The following is a 14079-nucleotide window of genomic DNA, read 5'->3' as shown; positions in this document are numbered from 1 at the left end:
ACCACTCAGCCTCAGTTGCCCAACCTGCAGAACAGAAATATTTTTGATCTGTATATCAAGTGACGTGAATGTCATTGTGTATCACTATGTGTAGCATAGTACAGGTTTGTCGTTTTCTTTTTTTTTAAAACAGAACTTCCTGTACAAGTAGAGGAAAGAAGGACCTTAAAGATCCATGTTGTTTCACAGGTAAAAAGAAAGCTCAGATATTGGTGTTTTATACTGTAGACTGCTTTACATAGATTCATAAACTGTTTCCATACTTTCTGTACAGATTATAAACTATCCTTGACCAGGAAAGATGACCTATTACTAAGCAAAACTACATACATGTGTTATTTGCAAGTCTGATATTTCTTATTATAATAAAAAAGTAGAACCAATCAAATTTATCTGGAAAGTCTGCTTCCAGTTTAACTTTCCTTTGTCCTCTTGCTTTCCATTCCCAAATAAAACCAATAGCAAAAATGCATAAACCAGTAGCCTTTCCTATAGCAATTATGAGCAGTGTTTAGTTGACAGTACTGTCTTGCTGTGGGATCTTACAGAAGTATTCAGCTAGCTCTCTTTCATTATCTGATCATATATTAGTGGGCTAGAACTTAATTAATAGAAGTAGCAAGCTGTTTAAATTTTATTTGCAGATAATCTTGTAAACAAGTCCTATATATTAGCTTGATTCAGTGTTGCTCCACTGCTGGTGGTTTACAACAGATGGTACCATTGCCTATGCAGCTCCATTTCAACACCTGGAGCAGGCAAGCAGAGACAACAGGCAGAACTTTCACTAGCACAGCAGTGCCTCCCGTGGCTGGAGATACAGATGAAGCAGTAGTCCCCATCACAGCACATCACTGCCACCAGGCACATAACAAGGCAGCCACAGGGAAGCTGTAGCTGAACTGCTCAGAGTTGAACACAGCTCAAGAGGTGCTCACCATCACCCTGCTCACATGGCTTCAAGGCAGTATGAGCATGACTTTCCATCATACCTTATCTTGCCTAGATTCAGTTTTGTAGCTCCTTGCATGACCGGTTGCAAGTTAATCAGAACTGGGATCAAGTTCTACTGAGATATACTCTATTCAAAAACAAAACCAAAAACCAACCAACCAAAAAATGCAGACCAAAAAATATTCATCCACACCACACTTAATTCCATGGTAAGCCTCCTAAACACGGAAAGTTTTGGCAGATGATACCAAAACCCCTACTAATGTAACTGAAACAGGAGAACACTCTCTTAGTGCAGTTTCTTTGAGAGACAGAATCTGAACTGATATTTCAGCAAACACCACATTTATTGTAACAAAACTTCATATAATAGCAGAAGCTGCCTCTTATTGGAAACACAAAATTTATTAAAAAGGAAAAACAAAAAAAAAGAATGGCCACTGCTTTCCAAAATGCTTTATATCTTAGTCTAAACTTGACTAAAGCAGCACACTAACACAAGTACAATGCAGGAGTCCTTGGCTCTAAATACTGTCATAAGGAGCCATAAGTATTTAGATACTTATTATACCTTTCAGTTGTCACAAATATCACCTTATTACTAAGCAAGCAGTTATTAAATACTCATTCCTGTGAAGAACCTTTCCAAGTAAGACCTTCAAAAAAAAAAGTATTTTTTGTAAATGTCACAAAAAGGCACATTGACATTTTAACTTTAAATAATTCAACTCCTGGAAAAACTTTCTAATTTTAAAATCCTTTATTATGGTAGTTGAAAATAACATTATTTTCCCACATCAATTCCAGTTATTTACTTCATAACATTTTGCTTGTATTATTCTGTCCCATTATGCTTAAAGGAAAGAATCTTTCATACTGCGGCATTTCCTGTAATTAAAGAGGCTACAAAATAGAATTGTTTGTATGCTGGCATAGACTATTTGCTTATATTTATGAAAAAATGGTCAAGTTACTAGGAACCGGAAAGCTCAGCAATCCTAGAAGCAGCTAAAAAGCTGGAAAGTGTTAAATAATAGCAACCCTTGGAGAGGAATAATTCTTAGTATGCAGCTCTATCATCCAAGAGCTTTCAAAGAGCACTGAATGAGAGATGCAGAAATCTATTTTTTTCTAAAATTTAAAATACAGACTGAATCTGTGACATTAAGGGTTTCTTACTTGTTTTTGAGCCTTGAAATGCCAGTGTTCTATCAACTGTTATGGGTCACCTCTAGGCTCCTTTCCACTGGCACAGAAAACAATATCCTGTGCTAGGTGTTTCTGTTTGAGAAGAGTCCTAAAAAACAGCAGAAGGGGCTCACCCCAGCACACAAATAAGATGTTTCAAAATCACAAATGCCTGCTCGTCATGGCATAAGGAGGCCAGTGTTTGCCATCACGCACCCACACAAGGAGTAAGGGCTGCTCACAACTCAGTTACTTTGAGCTTAACCCACCATATTTGTTTCTTGCTCAGCAGAAGACCTACAGCTCTATCACTCTACCAAAGCCCCCACTTAACTATCCTAGTAGAAAAAACTGTATTTCATGATCTTTCTCATTTGGCAGCAACCCAACACCCCTCATGGAAACAGCATGGATTTGCACAGAAGAGATTCAGCCATAGCTGAATGGTGCCACTACTCCATCCACTTGTTTCTGAGAAGGTGGAAGTGTTCATAAATTATAAGGAGGGGCTGGTGGAAGCCAACTTCATGAAAGCAGGTTCCAATGTTTATTTTGCTGCAGCAAATCCTTGTACAATACAGACAGCAAAGTGCTATCTCCTTTTCTGTCTATCTATCTGTATACACACAGACACATCACTCATCACTGCAGTTACAGAGGGCTCTCCAGAAGCAGGAGTGGTCTTACACGATGACAAATAAGGTTGTGAACAGGGAACTGCACTACAGCCAGGAGGTCATAAAATCCTTTCAGGCTGGCTTCAGTGCACAGAAAAGGAGGAGTGTTCCCAGAAAAGCAGTCCTTCCTTACCTCCACAATACTCTTGCCCTTTTCTCTTGTTATAAAGTACAACGAAATTGGAGAAGCTGCACAAATACGCATTAATTAAAATTCAGGCTTACTACCTTATCAGTATCTCTTTATTCTGTCACTGTACAAACCAAAATCCTTAATGAATAAAAGATTTCCTGACAGTGTACTCAACAAGCATTTTTCTGCTAAGAGCTGCCCCTTAATCGTAATCTTTATCACAAGCAGCATTCTAAAGAGCTAACCAAATCCTCAGATTTCCTAGAAGGATCTGAGCACATAAGACCCTATTAAGCTATCACGTCAGCCAGCCAAGCCCAGTGGCATTGCAGACATTATATAAGAGGACTGTCACATAACAAACCCCATATTTAGTCACGACAACAACAAATTTCTTTACTGTTACGTTTCCAACACCTATTTTTCATGTGCAATATTTGAAACCCAAGAGCATGACTGATGTTTAAATCCTCTTAAGTGGATGTGGCAAATTATCCTGTCCCTCAACTGGAAACAGGTCACTCTAAACTGCGGCTGTGACAGAAGAGATTACAATTTTACTCCAGCTGAGCTTCCACATTTGAAAAAACCATTGCAAAAAAATTATACTCTCACAAACGAAAGGTAATTTCTGAAGACAAACTCCTAACGGTGCCATGAACCTGGCAAAGCTGGCAGCAAGAATCCAAAAAAGACAACGCTAAAAGCTAGCCCCTTAATGAACAACTGATCCATGTTTATTAGTTCTCGACAAAGCCTATCTAGGACCATACAACAGTACTGATCACCCCAGCACTTAAGCTTTTCCACAAAATAAGACAAAGATAAAAACTGATTAATTGATTAAATCTGGAGTCACAGCCTGTCTGTCATCAGCTCCATATATTCCAGGCATAGGTAAACCCAGAGAGCTGCTGTCAGCCTGTATCACAATGATGCTTCTCCACCCAGTGGGCATCACTCACAAAAGTGAAGTGCTGCCAAGAGGCTAGAGGCACTTTCTGGCCCTGCTCTTTTCATCCCAGCCATGCCAGAATGCAGGCAACAGGGCTCTTCTGGGAAAACACAGTGAAGGTAACACAGCATTGTTTGAAGAATTTTAGGGCTTACACACGGGCCTTTATTTGACCTAAGTAATAAGTTTAGCCTCAGTCTTTCCCCAGATATTATATTAGTCAGCTCCCCATTGCCTGTGTGAGCTTTTCTGTGCTGAAAATATGAAAGGAAAAATATATTTTAGTAGCAAGAAAATGTGATTATAAACCAGCTCAAATTGGCAGGGAACTTTAGGAGGGAAAGTAACTGAACAAATTTCAAGTTGTCTTTGTTTCCTTCAAGTATAATTTTGGTTTACATTAAATACTTGCAGGTAGATAATATTTTAAAATAAAGTATCATTAAGATTACTATTTGAGCGTACACAGTGGGTGTCAAGTGCACAGCTATAAACATAAACTAAAATCCCACTAATCTTTGTGCTATATCACATTGTGTTATACTAGGGTAGTTTTTCAGTGTTAGCTGGTTGATAACATTGATGCTTTGGGCATCTTCAAAGCACTCAAAAAAAAAAATCTTGGAAAGTATTTTTTTAATAGTAACTAGCACTGTAAATAGAGTTCTAATCTGTAAGCATTTGCACATACTGGTATACCAGCTAGAAAACTGTAAAGTAGTCTGTACTTTAAAAGTATATAGTAGTTAACGTGGTCTAACCAAATGAAATCTAAATCTTCTCAGCTTTGATATCTAAGACTGTAGAGGGAAAGAAGTTCCCCATGAATGACATTTTCCAGAGTCTTGATCATTACCATTAGCAAATCCTGCAAAAAACATCATCTGCAGGAGGCTTAAAACTGAAACAAAACCGACGTGAATCGAAACCTTTTCCATGTCTCAATTCATAAGCTCAGACACATAAAAGGAATAAGCATGAGATGTTTGCAAAATCATGATTGCAAAAGCAAAAATATGCTTTTGCATACAAGTTTCATTATAGGTATTCCTTCACATTTGACTAATCTACAAATAATACTGTCTAACAAAGTGGTTGCTCCATCTTTATTACTGGAATTCTTAATTTGTTTCCTGTCTATCACTGAATAACTCTCGGATCCAGAATCAGGACCTTACTCTAGGTACTGCCAAACTGTGTACTGAAAGAGGATAGTTCTTCTCCTAGAGAACTTAAAATCTATTAAATCTTGCTTTAGTATTGTTTGGCAGAGGAAAAGAACAAGGTATTACTCATAAAAAAAAAAAACAAACCCAAACAAACACCTAATTATTTTAAAAAAATAATTAAAAAAGAAAACATCACTCTGCTATCTGGAAATTTTTAAAACTATTATTGGTTTGTACATATGTATAAAAGTACAGCTGTAAATAAAGTTAGAAGTCACAATCACCAAGTTGGTAGCCTCCTAAAAACTACATTTTTCAAGAAATATTACTCACAATTTGGCTTAGCAGAAACTGATATGGATTAGGATCTTTGGAAATCAGACAGCAACATCTAATTATGCTTTAGGATCCTATCTTTATGATCCAGATTTGTAAACTATTTCCTAAAATTAATTTAGATCTGTTCAAGAAAGTATGATGCAGGAAAACACAACAATACAACCACAGTCCACTGATGCTAAGCAATATTAAATAGTATAGAAAATCAGAAATAGTTCTCCAAAAATGCAAGATATTTTAGTCAATTTTCTAAATGTAAGGTGCCTCTCTGTGTTTTCTCACCTTTCAAAACTTCAAAGGGCTTCTAAAAGACTACGATGATAAAATTCTTATGCTTTTAAAAACTGGCTTTGTCTTGCTAGTACCTAATTTCAGAAGCTAGAAATTTAAGAAAACACCAAGTGTAAGATTCATAACAACATAATGACAATTGACAATACATCTAAATACTGTGTCCTTCTGAAATCACATTTATTTACAAACTATGCCTATGGGTGCATCGTGGATGTATCGATCAGTTACTTCATGCGCAATGCCTGCAGGCACTTGGAAATCTGCTTATCAGAAGGATGGCTGGGAAATGAGACATCATCTGGATATTACAGTCATACTGGTGTAACTTGGGCAGCCAAGCACAGCTAGCTTCCTACAGAATAGACCTGTGGCACATTTTCTAAGTCCTCTAGGTAACACTTAATCCCATATGATGCAAGGGCTCATCTAGAGATCGCACACAGCACCCCGTGACTACTGCTTCAAGCAATTTTAAGCAGGGAGAAGAAGGATCTTCTTATGTATCTACGTCATTCCACTTTCAGTCATCCGAAGCTGTCAGCTGGCACCTCATAGACTACTGCTAACTGAGCATGAGGGGCAACCAGACAAAATAAATACCACTGGACTGGGATGTGCTAATGCGAGTCCTATGCAAGCATTACGATGGTAAAGGGATTCCAAACAGATGCAACCAACAGTTCAGACTGCCAACTCACTGCATAGGGAGGGACCAAAGGTCAGACTTACTCCCTGGCCTAATTCAAGTATTCAGGATACTAATATTGGTTCCACCCTGGATTTTTTTCCTTTACTATGGCAGCCTTTCCACAATGTGCAAAAGCTCTTACCTGGTGCAGGGCTCAATTCTTACGGACCCCTTACATCTCACGTGTTCCCATAAATAAGGAAAACTAGCACTGGTGAAAATGCTGTTATATGCAAAATAAAGAGAAAATAAAGGATGCGGGGGGGTGGGGGGGGAGGGGGAAACGACACACAACCACCACCAATCAATCAATCTTCTGGGTTGGTTTGTAGAGAAACCCAGAGAAAAGAAGAGATAAACACAGTGAGAAACCATGTTCTGTACCAACGACATTTCCTTTCCTGCTTTTCTCTTCTGATTTTACAGGACCTACATTTCAGATAGAGAACAGCGTACTCTTGGATACTCATTGCTGTACTAAAGTCTGTCCTCAGCCTTGAGCAAAGTTTTTCTACTTCAGTTTCTCCGTAACCTAAAATAGTATAATTTACTGGTATGCTTCACTGAGATGTCACAGTTTGCAGTTATATGACAATAGGAGTTGTATAAATGCTGCATATGTTGTAGTAATCCAAAGTAAAATGATTCTTTAGAATAACCTGATATACACCTGAAATTAAAATCCTTCTGCACTAAATTTTCTCAAACTATTATATGGGTTTGCTCTTTTATATTCAAAACTGTTCACTTCATAGTTAGTGGCATGGACTTACTTTTTAAAAGTTTCTTAACAAACAAAACAGAACAAACACTGAAAGGTGACACAAATTTCTATACAAATTCCTATACAAGACTTCCCCAAAAAGAATGACAAAGCTTACTAATTCAAACAAATACAAACAGAACATAGTATCAAATGTAGTATGTCTGTGTCTACTTACACACAAAGCAATTGTCAAATTTTATTTTAAAACTGTTCTTCAGTAAAAATTTGTATATATTAGGCAAAACATAAAGACACATCGATTTGCAGTTAGTTTTATCTTATCTTTAAAACAGTTTGCCCTTATTGTTCATAAATTACATATGCATATCTGATCTATTATAGGGATGTAATAAATAAATACTCAAAGAAAGTTGAGTATCTTATGAAAGCGTGGCTATACAGACATCACAAGTCAGGAAACTGACAGGTGTTAAAACTAGTTACCAACAGGTTCTCCAAAACTCTTGACTTTGTAATTTGTGGATACATAAACAATACATACTGAGTAACAAAATCTTTCAAATGGCAATAAAAACTGAAAATGAAGTTCGGAGAATAGTGAAATGCCAGGCAGATAACTTTAAAAAAGAAATTAAATTCATGCTACGAGTCTCTAAAGCCAGGAAAAGCACGACATTGTGGGCCTAATACTTCACACCTGATATGCAGCAGAGTTGAAGAGAGACTTAAAAACGGCCAATAACAAACAGCAGATACTTGGTAAGGGCAGCCAGAGCAAGACAGTATAATTTTAGGAAGGCATAAGCTGAGTCAAAACAACTATTTTCTGAATTAAAAAAAAATACTAATTGCAACCAAAATCATTAGAAGGTGGTAAAATATCTATCAGCTGCTTTTGAAGACATAAGAGATTGAAGACTCTTCAAATTAAAGCTTCTTTCCTATTTCTAATTGTATATGTAGCTGGCCAAATATTCAGACGATGACAAATATAAAAATAAATTCTGAAGCAAAACAGCAGAGTTATTAATTAGTCTGTAAAAATTAACTCCAGAAATCTAAGTACATATTCTTTGCAAACTAAAATTAAGGAAGAAAGTGCATTTATGAATAGGGAACATGGAAACTCGATTTCAAATTGCAAAACAAATGCACATACAGACCACAGCAGATCCCAGCACAAAGTTCCCAGATAATGTGCATCCTCAGCTTCCAGGATGGGAAGGAAGTGTGCACTCTGTCTCAGAAACACACCTCGAGAGGTAGGTGTCTGTTGTGATGGCACCTCGGTTCCGAGCACGTTCTTTCATAACAAATAGCGTTATGAGAGCTGTCAGCATTACTGTTTACAAACAGAATCCAGCATACAGCTCCCTCGGGATCAAGAACTACCTTTGTCACCTTTTCATGCTACTTCGTACACCATCTCCAGGAAAGATCCCTAGTTCTGTACGGGATGCTGTGAAAAGAAAGAGCAACTGAAGGGATTATCGCCAGAAGCTCTAAACAATCTCTTTTTGCTTTTAAGAAGATTCACAGAGAAGCAGTGTAGGTTTCCAAGATCTGCATCACTTTCGCAACTTGCCCTGAAATTTCAGGAAACGGTGTACAAAACCACAACAGAAGCCGCTCCCGCACCCAAACCCGCGTACGGAGACCGCTCGCCTGCGGCAAGTTTCTCCAGCCCCCTGGACCCTCCGGCCGCCCTGGCCGCGGCGACCCCCGGCCCTGCGGCCGCCCGCGCCAAGGGAGAGCGGGGCGGCGGTGCCGAGCCCACGGGCTCCTACCTTGTTCGAGGCCATTTCGCTGACGGAGTGCCTGGTCTGCAGGGTCTCCAGCTGGTCCAGGCACCAGTCCAGCTCCTCCATGGTCTCGCTAGCCAGTTTTTGATAGGCCTCCTCTGCGAAGAGAGAGGGAAAGGCGCGCTCAGTTCGCAAGTGTTTCACAGGGCTACCGGCGAGCTCCAACACGCCCATCCTGCTGCGCTGCCCGGTGCCCAGGCACGGGTGCTGCTCCCTCATAGTGCCAGCGCGGGCAGCGGCCGCCGCAGCTCTGCCCCTCCGCAGGGCAGCGCTTCTCTGCGGGCCACCGGGGCGGCGAGCAGCCGAAAACTTCAGTCCGGCCGGGCTGCTCGCTCGCCTCGCCTCGGCTCTGCCGCCCGCCCCGGAGCCCCGGCCAGCCGCGGATCCGCCCCCTCGCGGCCGGTATCGAGCTCGGCGGCACCGCGGCGGCGGCGATGGGACCCGCTGGTGCCCCTTCCATACACACAGCCCTACCCCGCCGTGAGCCGCGCCGAGCCACCCTCCCCGTCTGCTCTCACCCATCCACCGGGGCACCATCAGAAATTAACCAGCTGGTATTTACAGAAGAGCAGGGAGGAGGTAAGAGCACGTGTAGGCGCTCCGAACAATGATGAGCCGCCGAAGCACCAGCTGTTTAGAGGAGCGCTCAAATAACTGCAATTGTGTTTGCGCTGACCTGTATGTATTTGTGTGTGGGAGTGCTCAAATGACTGCAGTCTTGTTTGCTCTAACCTGAAGCCTCTCTAGGGGTGTGTGTGTTTGCATGCACAAAGTACCACATGTTGTCTGTAAGCAAAGAAAGGACTGATGGACAAGTCTTGGAACTGGACCCAGCAATACAGTATGGGAAATGGACCCCATAACATTATGGAAAACCATGGTTTAACCAAAATTATTGAATGTTCCAATGGAACTAATTGTCTTGTGGAAGTTTCTTACATACAGGAAGATGTTCCCTTCTTCAGTAACTCCCCAACAACAGGAGATCTGTTGGTATGCAAATAATGTCAGAAAAAGAACCCTATATGTAGGGTGCAAGCCTCACCTACAAAGCCTGGCTATTTTTTTTCAATGTAGATCTTAGGGGGAGAGTGCTTCTCCACACTGAAGTCGGAGCTGAGTGAGTTTTAGGCCAGGCATGCTGTCTGTCTTGCAAGCTGTGTACCTGAAACATCAAGTTTTGAAACAGCTGGCACACGTGTTTGAATAAGCTACATGCAAACATGACTCCAAGGCAGAGAAATGTTTATTTGGTGGGCTTGTTATTGCCATCTATAATGTCTCCCTTAACCTATTTCACATCAAATTTACCTTATTTTCAAAATGTCAGACAAATAAAAAAATCAGGCAAAAAAGCTAACTAAAACTCTTTTTCAAATAAAACACCCCAGCATGGACTACTGCCTAATAGCTCATTAGTGCATTACTGTTTGACATCTTGGATACTTGATTCATATTTTTTTTACATTTTTGAGCACATGCTCAAAAACTTCAGGCTCCTTCATAGTTGTTAAACTCACATATATGTGGCTATTGTACAAACACTCCACAATTTCGAATAATGTCCATTTACCTCTGGAAAAAGTAATGCAAGAGAAATAGTTTGAATTGAGATTAACTGACAGAACCATTTAAAGAAAATTTTGCAGTGTAACCACCTCAGTAAACACATTAACCAACACTCAGCAAAAATCCCCATTAAATTGTACACACTGTCTTTCAGATGTATATTACTATAAATGCTATCTGATCTTAAGGAATTCTCAGGCAAATAAAGTCAGGATTTTCCAGCCTGTTTATCTGTCAAAAGAGAATTCATGATGTTCTGCAACAGACATCACAGCTTGCTACTTCTTGAACACGACTGTTTTACTGATCTCACAGTGTAGATTTCAGCAAGATTGCTACTGAAAATAGAAATAGCTTTGTTTATAACATGTTTGTAAGTGTACTGGATTAAATGCTTTTGAGGAAGCAGAGATTTTGTTAACATATGCAAAGTTATCTGATGACCTCATACAACGATTGCCTTGAGGATTCAATGGACAGTGAAGTGAGGTAAAATGAATTTGTATGATGATACTTTGCTGCTAGCCTGTGGTCTGCCCATCAGCGGTTCTTGAAAATCAAATACTAGGAACCATGTTTTTCTTAACAAGATTTTCCCTTCTAATGCTTCAGAGGGTATGCAGGTAACGTTTTTCCAAGAAGTATGAGAACAACAAAATAAACCGAAGGGATGAAATATTTAGGCAAAAGTAATAAAACGCTCAGTTTGTTATGCAATAATATATATCACCAACAGCACCTTACATTCAGGATTCTTTATCTACAACTCACCTTCCCAGTATATCTCAAAGCACATTAGAAAGCAGAATCCATCACTGACAAGGAAGTCCCATCACCCCATCTCATGACCTCTCATTTCAGGCTGCCACACTTCAAGTGTTTGTGACTGGTGTTGGGACCTGACTGACCACTCAGAGTAAGTAAAATTCTGATGGACAATGCTAGGCTAAAGACTTACTGAACTCAGCACCTTCGGACAGTTCTCAGATCTCAGAGCTGTCAAGCCAGTCCTGATATCTTAAATGGAAATAAAAGATTTCCTAAATGATCACAAAGTACTTTCTAAACAAGCACACCTGCAGTTCTGAAGGGCAGAACAACCACAGGAAATCTTTTTTCTGAATGCTACTAAAGCTCTAAATTTGGCCCATGCTATTGTTGATATACAATGTGGTGGAAAATGTAGTGGTTAACAGCTTTTCAAGTATAACACCTCAGTACCACTAAGCTAAGAATAAAAGAATAATTATCAGCTGTGCAGCTTTGAGAGCCTCACAACACTGTTTCTGACTTCTGTGTTACCTCTAAGATATCACCCTGAAATTATTCCCATCCAGGACTGATCTACAGGTTTTTTGGAATAGACACATAATCAAGTTTCCCCACACAGACCATGAAGTCCTAAAACAGATTAACTTATGTGAATGAGAGGCATCTTGAAATTTCAAAAGTTATTTTTATGTCTCATTAGGCTTTAATATGAGGGAGAGAAGTACAGTTGAACACCAACTGCATTAAGAATTTGCATGTTATTTTGTATATGCTTTTAGAAAAAAGGAAGTGACAGCAAGTGTTCTCTTTTCAATTCACAGATTACAAGCAATTCCACTATGTGTAGCTTTTAGTATGCTACACTGAAAAAAAAAGAAACCTAACCTAATGAAAGGCTAGCAGAAAGAAAAAACTCAGCAATAATCATTTAGCACTGCACAGTTAATTTTTTTTCAGGGTGTTCTACTGTATGGTTTTATAAATACTTGATTCTTAGCACAGCTCTAACACACCACCAGAGATAGCTGCACTTGTATTCACATCATCATTCGGGAACAATTTCTGTTCAAAATTTTCAAAGGGAAAAAATTACTATATGGCAACACTTAAGTAGACTGTCCACTTTACTTTATGGTTCTTCATAATTTTCATGAAAGTTGTTCTACTATACCTGAAGAACAAAAAGCAATACTAGACTTTCCTACTAGTGCTCAATTGTATTTGTACTAACCTTTCCAGTAATTTAATGAATTTTAGAACAGAGGAAGGAAAAGGGGAGTACAGATTCTTCATTGTCTGATCAGTTGAAGTCAGCTGAGTGATGCAAAGAGGCTGGAAAGAAGTTGGCTCAGCAAGCACACATCCAAGGGCTTTGACCACTGTGTTGCCTTAAGATAGGAGTGTGTTCAAGGCAAGAAAAGGACACTGCTGAGCAGAGTAGATCACACTATCTGGTGTGATCCAGATAGTCTTGGCATGTGTATTGTTTTTTGGACCTGCAGGCAGCTGGAAGCTCTGAAAACCTCCAGGCTATACTAAATGAGGATGAGCTGAAGATATAACCAGAAGAGGAAGGTCAAAGGTCTATACCCCCTGCTAAACAATGCTGGTTAATTGCTAACATCAGATGGAGAGAAAACTGACATACTCAACTTTTTTTTTTCACTAGTAACCTCTTTCCACACCTCTTGAGTAGATGGACAGCAGGATGGGGACTAGGAGAGAAAAGGCCCTTCCACTTTAAGAGAAGATCAGGTTTGTGACCTTAATCTGATGAGATGCATCCCAGAGTCCTGAGGGAATTGGCTGATGTAGCTGTCAAGCGACTCCAGGATATTTGAAAAGTCATGGCAGTCAGAAGAAGTCCCAGGTGACTGGAAAAGGGGAAACACTGTACCCATCTTTAAAAAGGGTAGAAGGGGGCACCCTGGGAACTACTGAGCTGTCAGCCTTACCACTGTGCCTGGGAAGATCATGGAATAGATCTTCCGAGAAGCTGTGCTAAGGCACATCGAGGATGCAGGGGTGACTCAGGACAGCCAGCATGGCTTCAGCAAGGAAAGTCCTGTCTGACCCATCCAATGGCCCTCTATGATGGAGCAACTACTGGACAAGGAAGGGTCTACAGATGGCATTTATCTGGACTTCTGTAAAGCCTTTGACTGATCCCCCACAACACCTTTCTCTCTAAATTGGATTTGATGGACTTGATGAGTGGACTTTTAGATGGATAAAAAAGCTGCATCTAGAGAATACTGGTCAATGGTTCAGTGTCCCAATGGACATCAGTGACAAGTGGTATCCCTCAGGGGTCAATATTGGGACCAGATGAAGGGATCAAGGGCACCCTCAGCAAATTTGCTGATGACCACAAGCTGAGTGGTGCAGTTAACATACCTGAAGGACCAAATTCCATCCAGAAGGACCTAGACAATCTGGAAAGTAGATCCATGTGAATCTCATGAGGTTTAATATGACTAACTGCAAGGTGCTGTCCCCTAGTGTCAATACATGCTGGGGGATGAACAGATCAAGAGCAGCCCTGATGAGAAGGACTTGGGAGTGCTGATGGATGAGAGGCTGGATGTGACCCAGCAGTGTGTGTTCACAGCCCAGAAAGCCACTTGTACTTTGGACTGCATCAAAAGGAGCATGAGCAGGAAGTCAAGGGAGGTTATTCTGCCTCTCTACTCTGCTCGGTGAGATCCACTTAGAGTGTTGCATCCAGCTCTGGGGTCCCCAGCACAGGAAGGACATGGAACTGTTGGAGCGACTCCAGAGGAGGGCTGCTAAGATGATTAGAGGAATGGAGC

General features: G+C 40.3%; 1 protein-coding gene across 5 annotated transcripts in view; it reads right to left on the bottom strand.

Annotated features, from left to right (window-relative positions):
• Nucleotides 1-14079, bottom strand: part of PDE4D (phosphodiesterase 4D) — a 386722-nt gene that overhangs the window by 43934 nt on the left and 328709 nt on the right. For all 5 annotated transcript variants that reach the window (XM_051788281.1, XM_051788282.1, XM_051788285.1 and 2 more), the window contains one exon: nucleotides 8912-9024. In XM_051788281.1, coding sequence (XP_051644241.1) covers nucleotides 8912-9024 — 113 coding nt within the window. The remainder of the gene's footprint in view (nucleotides 1-8911; nucleotides 9025-14079) is intronic.

The sequence above is a fragment of the Manacus candei genome, unplaced genomic scaffold (genome assembly GCF_025592945.1).
Source record: "Manacus candei isolate 608988 ecotype Guabito, Panama unplaced genomic scaffold, ASM2559294v1 h1tg000024l, whole genome shotgun sequence".
In the NCBI taxonomy this organism is placed as follows: domain Eukaryota; kingdom Metazoa; phylum Chordata; class Aves; order Passeriformes; family Pipridae; genus Manacus; species Manacus candei.
The sequence above is the reverse complement of the archived record's forward strand: the minus strand, read 5'-3'. Positions and strand labels throughout refer to the sequence as shown.